Source organism: Engraulis encrasicolus, chromosome 13, assembly GCF_034702125.1.
Source record: "Engraulis encrasicolus isolate BLACKSEA-1 chromosome 13, IST_EnEncr_1.0, whole genome shotgun sequence".
Classification (NCBI taxonomy): Eukaryota; Metazoa; Chordata; class Actinopteri; order Clupeiformes; family Engraulidae; genus Engraulis; species Engraulis encrasicolus.
This window is the reverse complement of record NC_085869.1, coordinates 34,054,597-34,078,621: the sequence shown is the minus strand read 5'-3', so window position 1 is coordinate 34,078,621 and position 24,025 is coordinate 34,054,597. Positions and strand designations below refer to the sequence as shown.

General features: G+C 42.8%; 1 protein-coding gene and 1 long non-coding RNA gene across 2 annotated transcripts; one reads left to right on the top strand and one right to left on the bottom strand.

The window, feature by feature from the left end:
- Positions 1–494: 494 nt before the first annotated feature.
- On the bottom strand, positions 495–13,945 carry si:ch211-67e16.3 (uncharacterized). Its single transcript, XM_063214590.1, has 7 exons — positions 13,853–13,945; positions 6,987–7,307; positions 6,267–6,350; positions 5,364–5,491; positions 4,618–4,668; positions 3,864–3,890; positions 495–1,047 (listed from the first exon to the last, which is right to left on the bottom strand). The coding sequence occupies exons 1-7, from the start codon at positions 13,905–13,907 to the stop codon at positions 919–921; spliced, it is 795 nt and encodes a 264-aa protein (XP_063070660.1). The 5' UTR covers positions 13,908–13,945; the 3' UTR covers positions 495–918.
- Positions 13,946–18,452: 4,507 nt separating this feature from the next.
- Positions 18,453–18,895, top strand: LOC134461712 (uncharacterized). The gene is made up of 2 exons (XR_010037374.1): positions 18,453–18,694; positions 18,803–18,895. It is a non-coding gene; the product is annotated as an uncharacterized LOC134461712 (long non-coding RNA).
- The last annotated feature ends 5,130 nt before the right edge of the window (positions 18,896–24,025 follow it).

Below are 24,025 nucleotides of genomic sequence, written 5' to 3'. Positions count from 1 at the left end.
ACACACATGCACGCACGCGCGCACACACACACACACACACACACACACACACACACACACACACACACACACACACACACACACACACACACACACACACACACACACACACACACACACACACACACACACACACACACACACTAGGCATTAGGCCTACAAGTAGGAAACAGCAGAGGTACATGGCCTGTGTAGTTTGGAGCAGAGTCTGTCCTTAAAAAAGTGTAAGCGCACCGTCAAGTCTACCACACCATCTATTACAATGTTTCAGTCATACCAACCTTCTGCAGGTGAGTTTGGGAGTAGGTCCAAAGGTGGACTGTCCCCATAATCTCCACACATACTAGCACGCACACACGCACGCACGCACACACACTGTACACACACAGTTGAATAAAACACACATTATTGAATAAAAACAGCAGAACAGATATACAGAGAAATGTATTCACATCCTCAACTTTTGTCATGGCCTTGTCATGTCATGTTTGTATTTGTAATAATGTGCACTGCATTGTCCCTGGCAATTTAACTACAAACACAAATGCAAATACTATAAGGTGGGCCCCTGGGGGTCCGTGGTGCATTGCCAAGTGGTCAGTGACAGATTACAGCACAAAACAAGGAATTGCTACAGCAAGGTCACATTTAATTAATAAAAACAGTTACTATTCATCTCACTTGTGCCTTAAAATGACAATTTAAAACAATCAGTAACAGTAATTTGGGGTGCAATGATATGAAGGGATGTTTGGCAAATGTTCTGCTCCATAGGCCAAAGAACCCCTATTACGAAGCAGTAATGCCATTGGTTGAAGCCTACAGAATTCAGGTTTCTAGAAATAATGCAATTGGCTGAGGCATACAGAGGTCAGCTTCTGAGCACCAATGCCATTAGCTGAGGCCTAAGGTCAGGTTCTAAGCAGCAATGCCATTGGTGAAGGCGTGCTGGGAGTTGTAGTTGAGGTCCCGGGGCATCCTGCTCTTGTTCTGCACCTCGCGCATGTCCATGTACTCCTCACTGGGATCTCTGACGCCCCGCACCACCTGGGGGATAGAAGATATAACACAGACTTTTAGGCAAAAAAACATGTCTCACCTATAAATGTGCTTATTGTGAAAATCAATTACATTTTTATCAACAAAACAAATCCAGGTAATGCTGATCAAGGGGTCTGATAAGAAATGGGTGTTTTTTGTACTTTTCAAAGGAGTTATCGCAATTCGGTCACAACCATCCTCAGTGCAAACACTGAACAAAGTTCACATTTCAGTGATTGCACTGGATGGTCTGACTGTGACCAAAACATTTGCCCATGTGACTCCCCATCTAATATGCAGTATAAATAATAAGTATGCATAACATGTACAGTCTATGTACTGCGATATAATTTAAATATTTACGTGTAAATGTTGCATTACATGGAATATGTGGGACTGTAATTAGGCCTGGGTATTGATTGACAATTTTCGGTTCCGGTTCCATTTCCGGTTCCTTCGTTTCGGTTCCGGTACCAGAACGGTTCCATTTTCGGTTCCTAGAAACCCTGAATTAAACCTGCAGTTACCCAAAGTGGCCAGTAGATGGCGTAACGGGTCTGTAAATCATGAGTTTCCCTGCCTGCCACAGGGCGGAGCTCCTCGTGACTTAAGCAATGGCGGGTTAAAGGCATTTAATTCTATACAGCATTCATGATTAATTGCATGCTGCAAGTTGTCCTCTCGGCATGGCTTGGCAAGTATAATAAACGGTTTTGATACTGATAAATGTACTCATGTCTGATTAAAATTGTTCTGCTGTACGGTGCAACTTCACTTCTGGTACCAATCCAATGTCAAGCGTGCCTGACATGATTTTTTAATGTAGCCTACGCTACCCAGTCTGTCGACAGCTGGGGCTTTTCTACTAGGTAGGCCTACTGCAGAACTGTTCTAACACAACTAGGCTTCATAAATAGGCTATTCATGAAACTTGACGGGGTCTCGATGGTGCTGTCTCGCATGCATTTCCATACAGGGACTAGAACTGGGCCGTATGATCAGCTGCTGCAACACTGTGCTTTCACGCCATGGTGAATCTAGGCCTAAATATATATATAACCAGCGATCGCCTTCTCCTACAGACATGTGTTAGGGCTTGTTCGAAAGCTGCGAATCTTAGCTTTTTACAGTTTTTTACGGCACGTTTTTATGTTATTTCATTCAAAAGTTATTGAACTGTAAGCGGCCGCTGTTGCAAGTGAAAAAATAGCGCTTTCCAACCATTTTTTTTAATCTCGTCATTTTTTTCCTAACAGCCAGCGATCTCCTTAACCTAGACCTACAGACATGTGTTAGGGCTTGTTCGAAAGCTGCGAATCTTAACTTTTTACAGTTTTTTACGGCACGTTTTTATGTTCTTTCATTCAAAAGTTATTGAACTGTAAGCGGCCGCTGTTGCAAGTGAAAAAATAGCGCTTTCCAACCTTTTTTTTTTTATCTCGTCATTTTTTTCCCTAACAGCCAGCGATCTCCTTAACCTAGACATACAGACATGTGTTAGGGCTTGTTCGAAAGCTGAGATTCTTAGCTTTTTACAGTTTTTTACGGAACGTTTTTATGTTCTTTCATTCAAAAGTTATTGAACTGTAAGCGGCCGCTGTTGCAAGTGAAAAAATAGCGCTTTCCATGGCTGTTAGGGAAAAAAATGACGAGATAAAAAACATGCAGAGGAAATCTTTTTTGTCGAGTGTTCTTTGTTCCCTCGAATTAAACCGACGGTCTAAATAGGCTACATTTGTGCGTCCCCAACACAAGACCAGTTCTTTCTAAGTTAGCTCTTTTCATGGAAAAACATGTTTCCAAGGAGTCAGAGACATCTTCCTGAAGAGTCGAGGTCATGGTTGAGGTTGACGGTAGGCTATAGCATAGTTGAGGTTGACGGTGCCGTTGTAAAGATGCTGCAACTCCGCACGCAAGTTAATCGAATGCAAGAGCAGGTGTTTGAACAGGTTGGATGTAGGCCTATTGCCATTCTTGCATGATAGCCTATTAGTTTATCGCAGATATTGCAGCGCGCTCCTTCCTTATCTACTTTCCTGAAATATAGCCACGCTTTCGACGGCATGTTTTTGTTTCTCAATAGTACAATCAGCTGGTTGAAAATCAGCTGTCTTATCAATCGTTTAAATGAGGTGCGAAACGGGAAGAGGAGGAGCGTGGTCAGTTTGTGACACTTGTGATTGGCTGAAATGGCCGCGTGCTTAAACACACATTTGATGGCTCTGACAGTCAGACTTCAGGAACCGAAACGTGGAACCGACAGACAAGGCACGTTTCGATTCCAAGTAGAACCTTAGCTTTTAATTCGGTTCCATCAAAGAATTGAATTTCGGTACCCAGTCCTAACTGTAATATATAGTTACAATTAGCCTAGAGCAGCCAGACCCGTACAGCAAATTCAATTTGCGGTCGCTAGGGGCGTCTAGATTTCTAGGCTAAGTTACAATACATTTAACTGTAACCTGGATTTTAAAGGTGTTCAGTGTGGTGGGCCAGAAATAAGCTATTCCTGAACCGGCTACTTTTTAGTCTGCATGCTACCGATCATCTCCTGGATGACAGGTGAAAGAGCCATGAGCTTGATTTAAACTCTAAATTGACAGATCTATATGTAGTTATTTTGCTGAGAGTAACTGAAATAATGCAAACGTAGTGTAATGCTTTGCATTTTAAATACAGTATAGTAATATTCTATTGTAAGGAGGGTTACTTTGAAAAGACAGTAACACGTAATCAGTAATGCACTACAGTTTTTGAGTAACTTGCTCCTAACTTTTCAGCAGCACATTGTCAGATGTTCTGAATGACAGCTGATGTCTTACCTGGCCTTGGGGACGGGTCTGGAGGTGCTGTGGGTGAAGCACAACAAAACCATATTAGAGGAGACCAACATTTTAAGTTTGTGAAGCACACCTAGGACACCTCTGTGTCTGGAAAAAAAGCCTACACATTATGACAACCCATGAGTGCTCGTACACATGGGGACCCAGGTTCGAGTGTATACAGGGTCATTGCAGCACTCTCTCTCCTACTACAGTACCAGAGATTCTTTAAGTATATAGAGATATGGCAACATAATAGGTTTCTATGGGCACCTAACGTGACCAGGTTCCGGTCTGCCTAAAGGGGCGTGTCCTAATACTCCTAGCATTGAATAGAATAGTCCCTAGGTCTGCCTAGGTCTGCCTAAAGGGGGATTTCCCCCCCTCCCCCTTGCAATAATAGAACTCGGAAACAATGGGCCAATGGAACCTCTCTCTCTCTCTACTCTCTGTGACAGTACTTTCCTGTCACACTTACAATACCCCTAAAAGCTATACTCCTAAAAGCCCTCAATGGGGGTTCTACAGCCCGCCCCTGGGGGGCATAGGGGGGGTAGGTGGCTGTATTTTGTTTTTTTATACCAAAAGGGGATGTTGGCAGGCTTATGATGAGGTCAAAGGGGCGTTGGAAGGTCTAGGGTGTACTTGTTCAAAAAAGGTTGAGAACCACTGATTTACACATTCCAGCAACTTTCCTGGTTTGTGTGTAAAAGGACAAATGGTTGAGCAATGCGGTTCAGTCAGGGGCGCTTACCTGCACTGGGACATACGTGAGGGTGTCATACAACACCTCCTGCCTACTGACCTAGAAAGCAGAGGGTGAAAGTAGAGCACACACGGAAGAGAGAGAGAGAGAGAGAGAGAGAGAGAGAGAGAGAGAGAGAGAGAGAGAGAGAGAGAGAGAGAGAGAGGAAAGAGACAGAAGAACAGAGAGTTCATGACAGGTTCATCTTCCAAGTTCATTGTTGAAACGGTGTGTGTGTGTGTGTGTGTGTGTGTGTGTGTGTGTGTGTGTGTGTGTGTGTGTGTGTGTGTGTGTGTGTGTGTGTGTGTGTGTGTGTGTGTGTGTGTGTGAGCTCCACTGTGGTTGCAGTGACACAGTACTGTGGCCCAGTCCCCCAGACCTGACTGCTGTGCTGGATGGTATGTGACGCCAGGCAGCACAGAAACACGGCATATACATATTTAGACTTCCAGGAAATTAAGGGGAGAAATCTGTGTGTTTGTATGTGTGTGTGTGTGTGTGTGTGTGTGTGTGTGTGTGTGTGTGTGTGTGTGTGTGTGTGTGTGTGTGTGTGTGTGTGTGTGTGTGTGTGTGTGTAAGAGTGCGTGCATGTGTGTGTGTGTCACCTTGAGTCTGATGAGCAGCAGGATGACGGTAAGTCAGTAAGTCAGTAGTGTGTGTGTGTGTGTGTGTGTGTGTGTGTGTGTGTGTGTGTGTGTGTGTGTGTGTGTGTGTGTGTGTGTGTGTGTGTGTGTGTGTGTGTGTGCGTGCCCCACCTTGAGTCTGATGAGCAGCAGGGTGATGGTGAGTGCGTAGAGGGCCAGCAGGCCACAGGCAGCAGCCAGGACCCAGAGCAGCGGGTCAACAGGGGAGGAGAGGGGCCCCGAGGAGCCAGCCACAGACACTGGCAACCAGAACAACACACATAGGGGTGCACACACACACACACACACACACACACACACACACACACACACACACACACACACACACACACACACACACACACACACACATAGAGAGAGGCATACACACACGTGCACACACGCACACACATAGACAGAGGCATACACACACGAACACACGCACACACACGCACACATAGACAGAGGCATACACACACACACGCACACACACACGCAAACACACACAACACAGAAAGACAGACAGACAGACAGACACGCACACACACACGCAAACACACACACACACAAACAAACAAAGGTCTGTATTTTATAGAAACAGTCAAAAAAGATCCACGAAAAGCTTACAGAACAGATGCTGGTAACTGCAGAATCACTTTACTCTTTACAATAACTGCAAACACAAGAGACAAACGGTCTGCTGCAGCCTGTGTGACTGTACTTGTACTGCATGATACACTACACAGGTAATATGTCTATGGTACTGTATATACTGCATGTCTATGGTATGTAGGCCAACTACATGTCTGTGAGCAGACTGTGCTTGTATGTACCATTAATAGACATACACTATATACATACAATAGAATACAAAACATCTTTATTATTTGTCATTGTAAGAAGTACAACAAAATTACAGTCTTTAGTACTGACTCACAGAATCCTAACACCCACCCACACATACAGTATCACAGCCATACACATCCACCACATTCATCCACACTGTGTTTCTATTGTATGTGCTGCATGATGTACCTGGAGCAGTGGAGGGTGGGGCATAGGTGGGGGGCGGGGTGCTGGAGTTGGAGGCCCGCGGAGGAGGGAAAGGAATCCTGCAGTCTGGAAGTCACACAGGGAATACCGTCAAGTTAATGTCGGGATTGGGAAAGTCTGAAATCTGGATTACTGACGGGAATATCAGGAATACTGTCTGTCAGGAAATCCTGTCTGATAGTGGGAATACAGTTTACTTGGAATGCTGGCTGATATCGGGAATACCGTGTGCTATGGGCAATACGGTCTGATATTAGAAACATGCATCTGATATCTTCAATACTGTGTGATCGGGGGTAGGGGTGCTGTACACATCCGTGCCATATATGGGCCTCTTGCTATACTGAACCAGGTATGAGTCCAGCTTGGGTCATTTCCCAACTCTTCCCCATCTCTCCATTCTACTAGCTTTCTTTCCCACTCTTCACTCTAATAATAACAGCAACTGTGTGACATTATCAGCAGCACTGTCTGATATCAGGACTATTGTCTGCAAATATTTTTATTAACATATTTATCTGACCTTTATTTTACAAGGGAGAAAGACTTTTTCGTCTTTTTCGTCCTGGCCAAGAGGCAACACAAGTTACAAAAATGAAATGTCAATTGTAGTACAGTAAATCAAATTAACAACTCATTTACAACAGTTACACAGTTAAATACTGTCTCATATTTTCAGTGCAAGTGCCTGCCTGGGTATACCTTGAAAGAGCGTGGTCTCCTTGCTGTCCTTGGAGGTGATGGGTGGAAAGCTCTGCTCGCTCATCCTGGTGACTTTGCAGAGGTAAAGCCTGTCTGCGTCGCGGGCCTGGAGAGCCCACAGCGTGAAGGTGACCTTCTGGTAGCCCTCCTTCTCCGTCCTGCAGCCGGCCATCTTGTCCTGGCACTTGATCTGGCCCTCGCTCATCAGCTTGGTGTCGTACTGCGCCAAGGCGTCGCCAGAGTTGTGCTCGCAGCTCACCGACACCGTGCCGTCGGGGTTCAGAGTCGGCCTGCGCAGAGCAACATCGAAGCCAGAGACTCCTGAAGTAGAGAGTGGAGTGGAATATAGTGGCACTTAGAATAGAATAGAATAGAATAGAATAGAATAGAATAGAACAGAACAGAACACACTCTGCCAGACCACAAAGTCAGAGACTCCTGGAATGGAGAGTAGAGTGGGATGTAGGACTTTGACTCAGTACTTAGAACAAGAATTATATTCATTTCAATTCACAAGAATAGAATAGAATCGAATAGAATAGAATAGAATAGAATAGAATAGAATAGAACATATTAGAATAAAATAGAATAGAATAGAGTCTGCATGCACAGGACATCTCGAATTCAGAGGCACCTGGGATAGAGAGTGGAGTGTAATATGCCTCATTCAGAATAGAATCGTATTTATTTCATTTTAGTAGAACAGAATAGAACAGTAGAATAGAGTCTGCATGCACAGCCACACCCCGATGCCAAGAACTGTTGGAGTAGAGAGTGGTGAGATATGTAATATACTTAGAAGTGTACGGAATTTTAAAACCTAAAAATTCCCCAAAAAGTTATCTGGTGACAAAATAGTTATTGGAAATTTGACTTGCCAGTACCCAACCTTGCAGCATTCTTTTGTTCGACCCTTTGCAAGATCCTGGCCATTCTAATAGAGTATAATACAAAAATACATTTACATTAAACATGGTGCAATTAGCCTTCCAGCAGTTCACACACACACACACACACACACACACACACATACACACACACACAGACCAGCAGCGGTGATTGGATAATTGGGGCATGGTTTAATTATTTCAAAGCATCTTAGCATACCCCAAATATCATCCCAAAACTGAAAGTTCGGAAGAAGCGTGCTCTAATTACGACCTGCATTTTACTTTCCGCGCAACTGTCATTTGTCGGAATTCAGGGCGAAAAGATTGGCACGCCAGTTCACCCACCGTAATCTCATTCCCCACTCAGCCATCATTCGATATAATTTCAGAGCATTGAAATTTGGAACGCTCCTTAATTGACTGCACAGCATTTATTCTCTGCTCACCTTTTATTTTATTATTTTACCTTGTGTTTTATCTTAATGTTTTAAATGTTTTTTGACTCTAATTTATTTCCTTCTTTCTTCCCTGTTTCCTTTCTTTTACATTTGTTAACTTTGTGAAGCACATTGAGTTGCACCTGTGTATGAAATGCGCTATATAAATAAACTTCCCTTGCCTTGCCTTGCCTGTCTCCGGTCGGAAATGTGCTTTCTCGCTCGCACCCACCACCTTCCCGTTCACCTCACTGTTCAGTCGAATCATCAGGCGTTCTGCTCAGTTCACCAGTTCTCCAGTTCACCTTACTCCCAGCACCATCATTGGCCGGGGGGGGGCGTTCGTTCAGACCTCTCAAATACAGTCCCAGGAAAAAGTTTGTACACCCTTTGAAATTTCTTACCTTTCTGTCAAAATTGGTCATAAAACATGGTCTGATCTTCCCGGAAATCACAAGAAGGAACAACCAGAGTCTGCTTTAACTAATTCAACCCAAACATTTACAAGTTTTCATGTTTTCATTGGCCATAAGATGTAAACATTCACAGGACAGCAAGGCATAAGTAAGTACACCCTTGCATGAAATAGGTTTTAACCCTAAGTTAGTCGCAATAACCTCAACCAGATGTTTCCTGTAGTTTCAGATCAGATTAACAAAACAATCTGGATGTATCTGGTCTCCCTCTTCTTTAGAAAACTGCCTCTCGTCAGCAAGGTTTGTGGGATGTCTGGAGTGCATAGCTTTCTTGACTTCATGCCATATAATCTCAATTGTTTTTTTGTCAGGGCTTTGACTGGGCTATTCCAGAATGTGTATTTCATTATAATAAAGCCATTCTAAAGTCGATTTGCTTCTAAAGTATGGGTTGTTGTCACATTTCAGCACCCATCCTCTTGTGTGCTTCAACTGTGTGACAGACAACCTCACTTTTTTCTGTAAAATACCTCGATAAACTTCTGAGTTCATTGTTCCACTGATAATAGCAAACTGAAAAGGGCCTGAGGCAGCAAGGTAGCCGCATATAATTATGCTCCCGCCACCATACTCAAAGGTAGAGATGATGTTTTGGTGAAGGTGTGGTTCTCCAGTTCTCCTCCAAACATGACATTGTGTGTTCCCCTGAACAATTCAACTTTGGTTTCAACGTTGATCTACAGAATATTTTGCAGTAATTCTATGAAGCATATAAATGCTTTTTCGCAAACCTCAAAGGTGCAGCAATATTTTTTTGGACAGAAACCCCATTAATTTTAGATTGGCAGAATGAATCCCATTTTTAGCTATTCTTGGTTACATCTCCTCTTCTGAGTATGGTTGCGTGAGCATCATTATATGCGGCTACCTTGCTGCCTCAGGCCCTTGACAGTTTGCCATTATCAGTGGAACAGTGAACTCAAGTTTATTGTGATATTTTACAGAAAAAAAACGTGAGGAAGTCTGTCACACAGTTGAAGCACACAAGAGTATGGGTCCTGAAATGTGACAACAACCCATACTTTAGAAGCAAATCTACTTTAGAATGGCTTCATAATAATGAAATACACATTCTGAAATAGCCCAGTCAAAGCCCTGACAAAAAACAATTGAGATTATATGGCATGAAGTCAAGAAAGCTATGCACTCCAGACATCCCACAAGCCTTGCTGATGAGAGGCAGTTCTCTAAAGAAGAGGTAGACAAGATACAAACAGATTGTTTTGTTAATCTGATCTGCAACTACAGGACAAGTCTGGTTGATGATATGGCAACTAACTGAGGGTTAAAACCTACTTAATGCAAGGGTGTACTTACTTATGCCCTGCTCTCCTGTGAATGTTATGGCCTTATGACCAATAAAAATATGATAACATGTAAATGTTTGGGTGGAATTAATTAAAGAAGACTCTGATTGTTCCTTCTTGAGATTTCCGGGAAGATCAGACCATGTTTTATGATCAATTTTGACAGAAATGTAAGAAATTTCAAAGGGTGTACAAACTTTTTCCTGGGACTGTATCTGCAGGCGCAGATACTGCCTAAGCTCTCAGTGGCGCTCCGTTCTTCCAAGCTTGACAATGTCCGTGGCAGTACTTCAGCACCACGGCCAGCAATCTTGCCCCTTACGCCGCGTAATCCAACTATCTCCGCTTCTCCAGTGCAGTGGTCCGCGAATGCTGACCCCATGAAACACTTTTGATGATCAGTCCACCGAGTGGACAGCCGATCTCCGATCACGGGAAGTGTGTTCTCCAGCGAGAACGGAGATGTATGCGTACATGATTAATCCAAATTTCAGATAGTGAATTAATGAAATGTTCTTGCTGTTATACTATATTCTAGATTTGCCTTTCTTTAGGACAGGACAATGAGAGTGTGTGACAAGAAATGAGTGGGAGAGAGAGAGAGAGAGAGAGAGAGAGAGGAAGAAACAGCAAAGGACCATGATCGGGCGGACGCCCCTGCTGTTATGTATTGTAAGATGTGTGATGTAGCATAACTTTTGGGATGATATTTGTAGTATGTTAAGATGCTTTTTAAAAATGTAAAACCATGCCTCCATTAAAATGGCCAGGATCTCGGAAAGGGCTGAACAGAAAAAAAAGCTGTGTTGTCAAATACTGGCAACTCAAGGATATAGCGAGAGCATTACAACTTTATGTTGAAATTGGAAGAAATTCTAAATAATACCAGATAATACCAAAGTCACATATGAAAGAAACAAATACACCACCACGATGAGGCATTTAGTGCACCTTGTCAAACCTGACCACCAACACAATGGTCTGAAGAAGGAGGAGAAAAGAGCAGGGTTCTTTTAACGGGTCTTTGAAAGGAACGCTCCGGATCCTGTCAAAGACCCATAAATCCCATCTCTAGTAATTTGCCCCATAATGTTATGTACATCGTTCCACTAGTGGAACAATAGCCTTAAAAGTTTTCATAGGCGCACCATAGTAGTAGGCCTACACTGACATTATGCCTCTACTAATATTTTATGACATGGTGATTGTATTCTGGTACGACAAACTTATCTTAACAAGTCTTAAAGTGGCCAGCCTCAGTCAGACCCATCTCCGACTTTGTTCCTACATTAGGGGTGCACAATTAATTGAAAATAATCGAAAATTGTGATAAATTAGTGAAATCGAAGTCCAAATTTTAATCGTGATTTAATCGTGGCAATGGTGACCTACCTTTGAGAGCGTGCTTGAAGCCAGAACAAACTGACAGTTTCTGGCCAGAAATCTGTCCACCTAAGTTTCATGCTATTGCCTTTACATAATTATTATAATTCATTTTATTTTGCTCATCCCGTATATAATTCATTCTTCTTGGTTATATTTCATCTTGTTATAATTTTCAAAAAAATCTGCAAAAAATCATTAATCGTGATTAATAATTGTGATTACGATTTTGACCAAAATAATCGTGATTATGATTTTTTCCATAATCGTGCAACCCTACCCTACATTGTAAAAAAAATTTGTCAATGTTTCAGAGTAAACTTACATACACCCAGATAGAGCATTTACAACACTGTGAAGCGTCAAATGAACACTGAGTTAAACGGTCAAAGTAAGGTTCAGTATAAGGCCGAATACACACCAAGGCGTCGCGGAACAGAAGCGAGACAAATGAGGTCTTTCTGCTTAGTTTCGGCGAGTGTGTTCTACTCTGCGTTTCACATCCGATGGCGTCGGCGTGCATGGCCAGTCTTGTTCAAACCTCCCCACAGCCGCTGACGCCCGACTAGCGCCGGTTGGTGTGGAAGAACAGATATGTTTCCATGTATTTTCATCGACGCCGGTATAAATCACTTCCATCCCGTGACGCTTCACTGCCTTGGTGGGAAAGCGGCCTAATGCTGCGCATACACCAAGCACGACCTACACGACCCAGGTAGCTGAGGTCGTTGAAGAAGTTTTGCCATGAATTTGCTTTATTCGCTCTGGACGCGGAATTGACAGGTTTGATTTAGCTAATCACAGAACGGCTCTAGCTTGACAGTCTGGGGAATTCCGGGATATGAACGTTCCAATTGGTTTTCGGCTAACCGCGTCATAGCCCATTACCATAAAATATTAGCTTGACTTTAATCGTTAAAATTCCCTCTGGTCGCTCAGTTCGCTTCGCTCCTGGCAAATTCGCTCTGGTAGCTTCATTCACCTTCCTTCCATAGAAAAATAATGACTTCCGTTGCTCAGGTAGCATAGGTTGTTCAGACTTGCGCATGGTGTACACAGGGCATTAGCAAGTGCAATTTCAACTGTAAAGCTGTTAATGTTTACCCAGTAAGTACAATTAACTCTGAAAATGTTACACTGACCAAAGAGTAAAATTAAAGGGACACTGTGTGAATTTTTTAGTTGTTTATTTCCAGAATTCATGCTGCCCATTCACTAATGTTACCTTTTTCATGAATACTTACCACCAGCATCAGATTCTAAGTATTCATTATGACTAGAAACATTGCACTTTTCATACATGAAAAGGGGGAGCTTCTCCATGGTCCGCCATTTTGAATTTCCAAAACTAGCCATTTTAAGCTACAAACATGACTGTACTTGGACCATACTAGAAAATATTTGTTTATTACTCAGTAAACATTCATGTAAAGATCAAATTTGGCAATAGGGAGCCCAGTTTCAATGAGCAGCATAGTTGCAGTACCTTTTTTGACCATTTCCTGCACAGTGTCCCTTTAACATAATTTTTTAGAGGAATGTTATCTGAGTTCATTTCAACTCTTCAAGTCATATTACATGTAACGCTGGTGTTTTTATGTTGATGATCATTCCACCTGTGAACCGCTGCCATAGAATATAGAGTCTCAAACTTTTGAGTGATATGAAGACTCTTCCCTTCATTCCAAGTCTAACTTTAAGTCACCCGCATATTATGGTAAGATAGAGTATAGGCTATTTACAACACTGTGGGGAGTCCAATTACTCGAACATGGAGTCAAAGGTCAGGGTAAATCGATTCTACAGGTGGCCAGTATATTTTCAACTCTATAGGTCTATAATATTGTGTAGAATTAACTGTGAAAAAATTAGGCCCTACAGTGGGCACCCATTTCCTGTCCCTCTTTCACTGTCTTATCTGAATAAAGGCTAAAATGCCCCAAAAATACATTTTTTTAAAAACTATGAAAGTGTTACATTGACCAAAGAGTAAAAATTAACACTATTTTGAGTGGGACCAAATGTTATCTGAATGGAGGTAATTTCAATTCTGTGGCCCTTTCATGCAGATGGGACTGCCCGGGATCCCGCTCACCACTTGCTGAAATAATCTGTTACTTAAGAATCTGAAAATGTCATATAGCAATGCCACTATGATATAGGTTACAGTAATTGAGCTTAACACGTGGTCATTACCATTTTGGTGACAATAAGTGTATGGCCACAAGAGCAATGTAACAACCAAAGTGATTAACGGTTATGAATATGAGCAAAAAAAAACCCACGAACAATTGTAAACAAACTAACAAACAACTGTAAACAAAAAAACAAACAAAGAAACAAGCAAAGGTAATAAGATAAAGTTTGTCTCACTGTGGTGTGCAGAGCTGAGGACACAGAGCATCAGACACAATGCCGCTCCTCTCATCTTCTCTCTGGACTCGGCGTCTCCTTCTCACACATACACGGATGCAACACACACTGTGGCAGCAGAGAAACCACACAGGATAAAAACCTCCACACACGCAAGTTAACAGAAAGCTTTCTTATTGGTTACATCCAAACCACGGCCCCGGATGGGACACAGCAGGAAATGACTTGATGAGAAACCTCAAAGACGCAAAGTGGCTGTCACAATGGTGTTGCATTTCATCATAAATACTGAAAAGTTGTCAAGCTGCAGATATCCAAAGAGACAGAGGCGATTCTAGTCAGCTGGGGCCCCAAGCAAATGATCGTCACTACAGTTGAAAGTGTGAGTTGTTGTGCCCCATCTTGTGGCTTGGGGACCCCAAGCGGCTGCCTGCTTAGCCTGTTGACAAGATGCGCCTCTGCAAAGCGACTTAGTCAGTTACAGTATGTACACGGCCAATGTGCAGCAATGTGGGGTTAGGTGGCTTGCTCAACAGCACTTCAGCCATGGATTCAGGGCCGGTTCTAGAGCTCTAGTTAGTCTGGTGCCCTATGACAACCCGTTGGTCTGACAACACATTGGTCCGAACTTCAGGGTCTGGACGTTATTGAGATTGGGTATGGGCCTGTCAATTTCACAGGTCAGGTAGGCTAATACAGGAAAAGAGTCTGTTGGATTTCGTGTCATATGTGAGCTTCAAATCATGAATAAATTCAGATTTTTGTCTGATTTTAGTTACATTTGTACAATGTGCTGCTTCTCCCACAACTGGGGTGTCCTGCTGTACACTCTGAATGTCTGACGAGCGAGACTGCACGCACACTCTGAATGTGCGAATGCTATCAGGCAGTTACTTGCATCTCTATACTGTGCACAGTTGGACTCATTGGCTGTCGCATTAATGGGCTGTCAGATCAATGGCATGCAACATGGACGGTACCTCAGTCTCAGGCCTCGGTCATAGGGTATAGAGCATGACACGGGAGTGGATTTTCACTCCCGTCCCATCCCGGTCCCAGAAAAAAAATCCCATCCCGTCCCCTCCCGGACTGGAGTTAAAAAAAAAAAAAAAATCCCATCCCGTCCACTCCTGTAAAGAATGTCTCCCAGTCCCGCCCACTCCCACTCACTGTGGAAATACATCTGCTGATGCGACTGGACACATCGTCGGTGATGTTCCTGAACTCATTGGGTGTTTTGGGTCTTTCAACATCAGACACCCTCATCCAGGCGACCCAGCCGGGGGTGATCAGTCCCCAGCTTGTGTACAGTTGGCTGACTAACTACCACGACTCCATGGCTCGCCTCTCTTAAGCCATAGCCGTCTTGAGGCCCTCTCTGCCGCTTCGGTGGTGTTGCGGATGGCTCTCCTCTTCTGGTGTCCGACGATGCCTAAGCCTCCAAGTGCATTGGCCAGGGACCGAGCTGCGAAGCCTCTGCAGCCTACCTCAATTGGGAGGCATTTAGCCCTCCACCCTGATTGCTGGCAGTCGCTGACCAGTCCTGAGTACTTGGAAAGCTTCCTTTCAAAGGCTTCTTCCAGGCCGTCTTCCCACGGGACTGTCAGCTCCAGCATGATGACTTGTTTGGTGGAGTCTGACACAAGTACAACATCAGGGCGAAGGGTGGTGGCTGCGATGTGGCTCGGGAACTTGAGTTACTTTTCAAGGTCCACTAGCAGCTGCCATTGCCTTGCAGAGGTCAGGATTCCTGCTGGTGCTCTTCCGGATGGGGCAACTGGTTCTCCAGCCTAACGAAGGCAATGGCTTTCTTGGGGGGGTGGAACTGCTTTGCCCATGCCAGTCCTGTGCTGATGGCTTCAGCGATGGTCTTCAGGACTTGGTCGTGCCTCCACTTCTCCTAGCGCTGTGGAACAGCTGCTTAGGACGTGTTCTAAGGTGCCTCTCTTAGAACACAAAGGGCATGCTGGTGACTCTGCTAAGCCCCAAGTGTGCAAGTTTGATGGGCTGGGCAGCACGTCGTATACAGCCTGGACAAGGAATTTGATGCGGTGAGGTTCCGCTCTCCAGATGTCAGTCCAGGTCACTTTCCTCTCTAACGCCTTCTCCCATCTCGTCCAGGCCCCCTGCTGTGTCATGCCCACCGACTGGCAAGATCTGATTTCCTCTTCTGCTGCCCTCACCTCTTCTTGGACCAAGCGCCGCCTCCTCTTCCCCCTGGGGTTCACTTGCGGAGTTGGAAAGGATCCCAGGCCTGCTCTGCCTCGTGTCACCACTCCCACAAGGACTCAAAATCAATCCCACTCCCGTTTGTCTTGTTTCGTTAATTTTTTTTTTTTAAATGTTTTTTTTTCTATTATGAAAAAAATCAGCGACTCCCAGTAGTTCATGCTGTCCTCTCTCATAGCCTACGCACACGTCGTCTCCAGGGTGACATTGTGTAACAATGGACAGGTGTAGGCTACTTTTGGTTGTTTCAAATATGATAAAAATCGTCATCTATTTTTGGCATTCCCGCTGTTGCCCGCCCCTGTTCATTTTTATTCCTGCTCCTGCCCGCTCCCATTCATCTTCATTCCCGCTCCCGCGCATCTTTAACATTTTGACCCACGGGAATTCCCTAAAAATGTCCTCCTCTAATGGGTACCTCATCACCCAGCACCTCAGTGATTGTCGGGCCAAGGACAGGGGAAAGCAATGGTCAGTCATTCCCCTAGCCAACACACGAGCACAATTCATACCAAACTCTTTGTAACTCAGAAAGTGCTGTACAGGCATTGCACTGTGGTGACGCTGAGAGTTGACGTGAGCGATCCACTTCAAAGGTGTGTGGTTTGTGTGCATGTACAAGTTTCTTCTCTTTCTTCTGAGTCAACTGTTTCCAACCAAACAGCTCACGGAGACAAGCTGACTGCCATGGTTTCATTGAAATTCAGTCATTCATGTGACGACAAGTCAACAGGATGTAGATATGCCAGAATAAGTTAAACACATTGCTTTGTATCTGTCCATAGGCAAGAAAGATGAGTGATTTGCAGTAAGCCCAAAGCTGCCTGCATTAATATTGTGTAAAGAGTAGAGTAGAGTATCATTTATTGATCCAGAGGGAAATTAAGGTGTCAAGTAGCATACATACATAAATACAGAGGTAACACTTTACTTTACGGATCGCTAATAAGGTGTTAATTTCATACTAATTTCTCAGTAATTTCAGTCTAATTTTATGGTAATAACTGCTTGTTATTAGTAATAACAGCAAAATAACCATATGGTTTCCAGTGCAATTACACTATAATTTCTCATTAATAACAGCAAAAATAACCATACAGTTTCCAGTGCAATTATGCTGTAGTTTCTAGTTAATAGTAGGCTAATGGAAACAGCTACTGTGTCATCATAGTAGTTAGGTGGTAGGTATGCCAGTAACTAAACGGTATCAGCCGAAGTAGTTTCATACTAATTAGGCTACATCAGGGCCGTAATGTGCAATATTTCCTCTTCCTATGTTAATTGCAATAGAAACGACCACCCAAGCATCCTTGTATTATTTCTGCTTAATTACCTTGTAAACAATTGAGTAGTTATATGGAAATAAGATAGAATCAGGGCCGTAAAATGCATTATCACCTATTCCACTCAATTTTATGGAAATTACATATTTTCATGGTCTTAAAATGTCTTATTTCTTATTTCCACTCAATTACTTAGTTATTATCATTTTTTAATACAATATAGACTAGCCTACTATGAAGTGATTCAAGTACACAGACAAACACATTGTGTGCAAAACTTTATTTATTTTTCCAATCAGTTATGAGATTCATGTTCACTGATGTGAGGTTGTCAATCTGCCACCATCCAGAGGAAGTCCTGTGAACACAAACAAACAAACAGAGAAGTCAACTGCAAGACCGGTTTCACCACGTTTATTTTTTTATGTTATCAATTCACCATCGCTAAATTTGCTTCTGAAATGCAGTACCATATGTTAAATGCACGTTGTAAATCTTCCTCAGGCTGACATCGTTGCTGATTTACAAAGGCAAACTCTAGCTAGCACCTAGCTTCAGTCATTGAAAACATGGTGGGCAGAGCTAGCTAGAACTAGTGGTTTCCATGTACCTCTGTAGGCTATGCCATTTCAGCACAAACACGGCTGATAAGACGTGTTTGCAATGTATACAGTTAAAATCCTTCAATGCTCAGAGACAAAATGAAAGCAGGTTAAAGCTAGAACTACATTAAAAGTTCGTTGTCAGGAAGCTTACCTTGCCTGGCTCTGCTGCACTGAAGTTGAACTAGCTCGCGGTGGCGGCGGCGACTCCGGCGAGTCCTGTTGTTGCTAGGCAACGAAAGTTTGTTTACTGCAGAACAGGAGCGTCCCAATCAGTATACTTCTGTACTTCAAGCACACTCGTTCTAGTTGTACGCTGCCCGCTCTGATTGCAGTATGGCTCAGAGACGCTGACGTTGTTTAATTGAGTACCCTGACACACAAGGGTGGAGTTTGAGACGCACCACACAGTGCTTTGGCACGCAGGCAGCAACCAAGGACCCCAGGGTAACTTTCAAGGTGAGCTAAAATGGTGTTGATGTTGATTTCATCCACCTTCAATCGTCGAATTACTTTAGCCTTATGCAAACATGTTTTATGAGTTAGTGTTAGGTTTATGTTTGTTCTGGAAATGAAACGGCATACAGAAGTACCTTTACAATGGAAACCACTAGCTAGCTCTGCCCACCATGTTTTCAATGACTGAAGCTAGGTGCTAGCTAGAGTTTGCCTTTGTAAATCAGCTATGTTGTCAGCCTGAGGAAGATTTACAACGTGCATTTAACATGGTACTGCATTTCAGAAGCAAATTTAGCGATGGTGAATTGATAACAGAAAAAAATAAACGTGGTGAAACCGGTCTTGCAGTTGACTTCTCTGTTTGTTTGTGTTCACAGGACTTCCTCTGGATGGTGGCAGATTGACAACTTCACATCAGTGAACATGAATCTCATAACTGATTGGAAAAATAAATAAAGTTTTGCACACAATGTGTTTGTCTGTGTACTTGAATCACTTCATAGTAGGCTAGTCTATATTGTATTAAAAATGATAATAACTAAGTAATTGAGTGGAAATAAGAAATAAGACATTTTAAGACCATGAATAAATATGAATATAAATATGTAATTTCCATAAAATTGAGTGGAATAGGTGATATGCATTTTTACGGCCCTGATTCTATCTTATTTCCATATAACTACTCAATTGTTTACAAGGTAATTAAGCAGAAATAATACAAGGATGCTTGGGTGGTCGTTTCTATGCAATAACATAGGAAGAGGAAATATTGCACATTACGGCCCTGATGAAGCCTAATTAGTATGAAACTACTTCGGCTGATACCGTTTAGTTACTGGCATACCTACCACCTAACTACTATGATGACACAGTAGCTGTTTCCATTAGCCTACTATTAACTAGAAACTACAGCATAATTGCACTGGAAACTGTATGGTTATTTTTGCTGTTATTAATGAGAAATTATAGTGTAATTGCACCGGAAACCATATGGTTATTTTGCTGTTATTACTAATAACAAGCAGTTATTACCATAAAATTAGACTGAAATTACTGAGAAATTAGTATGAAATTAACACCTTATTAGCGATCCGTAAAGTAAAGTGTTACCAATACAGAAGAAGACACAAAGTCATCACATACAACATTGCCCATATATTCACCATACATATATTCACAAGGTCAGATCTCTCTATCCCACTCACACAAACACACCCACAACACACACACACACACACACACACACACACACACACACACACACACACACACACACACACACACACACACACACATACACACACACACACACGCACACGCACACACATACACAAACACACACACACACGCACATGCATGCACATGCACATGCATATGTGAAGACTTGTACGTATCTGTCTGGCACGGCACCTGCCTAGCTGCACACAAGAAGGCACTAGAGAGGGTGGTGAGGACTGCAGAAAAGATCACCAGATTACTGCACACACACTGTGTGTGTGTGTGTGTGTGTGTGTGTGTGTGTGTGTGTGTGTGTGTGTGTGTGTGTGTGTGTGTGTGTGTGTGTGTGTGTGTGTGTGTGTGTGTGTGTGTGTGTGTGTGTGTGTGTGTGTTTATTGTACCTGTCTGTATCTGTATGTTTTTTTTTATTTTACTGCACACGTGTGTGTGTATTTCTGAGTGAATGTGTCACAGAAAGAATGTAAATTCATGTATCATTGTGTTATTTGTACTGTACACTGTGTGTCTGTGACTATTGTCAATGTCTTATCTATTGTCTATGTTTAGTTTAACTGACTGCATTTAACCAGTCTCCAATGTGCAATTTCAAACTTCTGTGCTGACCCTTGGTACATAGGGTTTTGACCATAAAGTACACTTTGACTTACATTAATGTGCAGTGTTGTTGTAAGCCGTGGAAGGTGCTATTAGCTTGACTGCAGTGTTGAATGAGCCATTAGCTTGACTAGTGTTGAATTAGTGAGGTCATTAGCTGACTTCAGTGTTAAATGAATGAGTTTATTAACCAGACTACAGTGTTGAATAGCTGAGTTCATCAGTCTGAGTATAGTATTGAAGGTTATTAGGTTTGAGTAGGCTATAGTATTGAATTGCTGAGGTTATTAGCTGACTTGAGTGTAGACTGGCTGCACTCATGACCACTTCCTGTTCTGTGAAGAGGTAAACAGCAGCTGTCAATCATCCTCAGAGATTGAGATAAGACAGCTCAACACACACACACACACACACACACAAACACACACACACACACACACACACACACACACACACACACACACACACACACACACACACACACACACACACACACACACACACACACACACACACACACTCATGCTCACAGGTACACATACCAACACACACACACACACACACACACACACACACACACACACACACACACACACACACACACACACACACACACACACACACACACAGACTGGAGCTGTCCCTTATCCTGTCAGGGTAGATAAAGAAGACGAGACCGACAAAATAGGAACATTTTGGACAAGAAAAAAATATCACAGATTGAGAGGAATAAAAAAAGTCTAACAGTAGATCACAGATATTGCTCAATTCTTTGAAGCTCAAGTTGTCGATGTTTCATATTTGTGTGATAATTTTTTTTTATTCTAAGTAAATAGGTGTCTTTATGGAATGTTTTACTTAGGCCTACTGTGTTGCATACACGTGTTGTGCAAATCCTCATTATATTATATTATATTTTATTATATTATATTTATTATATTATATTATATTATATTATATTATATTATATTATATTATATTATATTACTGTATATTATATTATATTATTCTCAATCTAAGGGTGTACTCTTCATCTTTAACCTTTGCTCCATAGGCCTGAGCATGTGATCCTTACTGGAGGGTTTTCATTGCGTGTGTCTCACAGCACAGATCAGTACAACATGACACAGCCCAGCAGCAAAGCAGAGCATCAGCATGGCACAGCCCAGCCCAGCCCAGCCCAGCCCAGCCCAGCCCAGCCCAGCCCAGCCCAGCCCAGCCCAGCCCAGCCCAGCCTACCTCACACATCACAGGTCAGCACAGCACAGCTTGACACAGATGCAATCGGTTTCAGTGACGTACTCTCGCTGACTAACATGCCACCAGGAGCAGAGTTTATATCAAGTATTGTTGCTGCACAAGTTTCCAAAATGAATCACAGAGCTGTGTGATCTCCTGTGATCTCTCTTATCATGAAGACACAACATCATCCACATCATCACTGCTGTATGGTATGCTGACAAGAGTTGTGGCATGCGCACACACACACACACACACAGATTTCTCCCCTTAATTTCCTGGAAGTCTAAATGTGTATATGCCGTGTTTCTGTGCTGCCTGGCGTCACATACCATCCAGCACAGCAGTCAGGTCTGGGGGACTGGGCCACAGTACTGTGTCACTGCAACCACAGTGGAGCACACACACACACACACACACACGCACGCACGCACGCACGCACGCACGCACGCACGCACGCACGCACGCACGCACACACACACACACACACACACAGGGGCGTAGCTGCAAATTGTGGGCCCTTTGTACAATCAGTCCAATTTATGTAGCTGTGAGGGGCCCACTGGAGCTATGTGTGGGCCATATATATACAAGGGGCTCTGGCAACTCAGTCGCACTTTACACCCCTGTACGACACCCCAGCACACACACACACACACACACACACACACACACACACACACACACACACACACACACACACACACACACACACACACACACACACACACACACACACACACGGTGCAATGGTCTTCACATAATAAAAAAGTAACAAGAAAGAATTTGAGTGAGAGAAAATTTAAAAATCAAGTTAAAAACATTAAATAATTAGAATAAAAAGACAAAGACAATTAAAAACTTGATATAAAACATTAGATAATTAGAATTAAAAAAAGATTGAAAACACATCATTTAGAACTGCTAGGGGAAGGCATCTGAGAACAGCTTTGTCTTGAGTCTAGATGTAAAATTATCAATAGTGGATGCATTTCTTTACCTAATCTGGATGCTGGTTCCAAAGCTTTGCAGCGTAGTAGTTAAAGGTTGCTTCTCCACACTTTCTACTGACTTTTGGAATTACCAGCAAATTCCTCTCGATTAACCTTAGTGACCTGGTTGGTGCACTGAAACATGTCCAGCAGGTAGCTGGAACCCACCCATTTAAGAATTTAAACAGAGAACGGAGAAGGCTATTTGTCATCATTATCCTTTTTTTTTTACAGCCATTCTTTATTCCGTTCCTGGATCCAGTCCAGAGCCATTGGATACAGGTCCGCCTGGATTATAAATAAAGGGCTGTGGGATCCAACATAAGACCAAAGCCTTAGAGTGACCTCTAGTGGAGAAAGAATGGCCATGGCCAATGCCCCCCTGTTGAGGATAGGCCTATTACAGCTAGTCGAGTAGCCAACATCTATGGCCAAAACCCACCCAACCCCCCAAAAATTGATACATAAGGTTTTTCAACTGATTTCAATACATCAAGGTGTCTTTACTAACATACTAAAAATCAAGGGAAATCTAACTTCAGGAAAGGTGTTATTTTCAAGATGGAAGTTTTTAAAATAAAGGTTATTACATGATTAGCTAACTTCAAAAGACCTTTTTCTTTTATATTGGAAGCCCAGAAATGTTGTGTATGTTCATATGTTTTTGTCAGCAATATATATTTGTCAAAATTGCCAGATGCTAACTTGCGTGTATTGTTCGACTTCCCTATGTCATGCTATTTGCACTATTGGCATGAATTACCATAATCACCTGTATGGCCTGTTTTCAGGATCTGTTTGGATGGAGTGCTGTTAGGGTGGATAAAGACACTACTGCTTTGGTAGTATCCATATGCTGTTTGTCAGGGCACATCATCAGTGATGAATCATGGTGTCACTGGGTGTTTTGGGTCTTTCAGCAGCTGAACAGGAGCCACTACTTGTATAAGTAGAGGGCAAGGTGAAACGGTTGGTACTGGAGCCATCTTGTGGACAATGTGTGGTGCAGCATTAGTAATGATATCAGTTGCACCTTTGGTGCTTAGGAGTATGGCCAACCTCAAGCGTGCAGAACACCCGTCTTGGAATGAGCAACATTATGGACATAATTTCATCAATCTTAAGGTTAGGCCTATGTGTTATGTTAAGGCCTATGTTAAGCTCTATGTGTTTAGAATAGCTACTGCTTGTACAGTAGGCCTGTACTACCACTCAATACTAGAAAATATATATATATCACCACCAATCACAGGTTCAGGTTTAGCTGATTTTCTTTTTAATTTTGAGTCAGGAAAAAGATAAACATATCTTAATGACTCAAAAGTAAGAATAGAAGATTTCAAGATGTCTAACCACTGGGCCACAGCTGCCCCCACATCTCCACTGCATAGTCCTAAGTGCATATACTGTACTGTACACAAACATGTTCACATGTGCATATCACCAGTGTTGAGGAGTAATGCATTGGAAAATGAATTACTCTAATGCAGTGGTTCTCAAACTTTTTCCATCATTCCCCCCTTCAGAGGGTCTGAA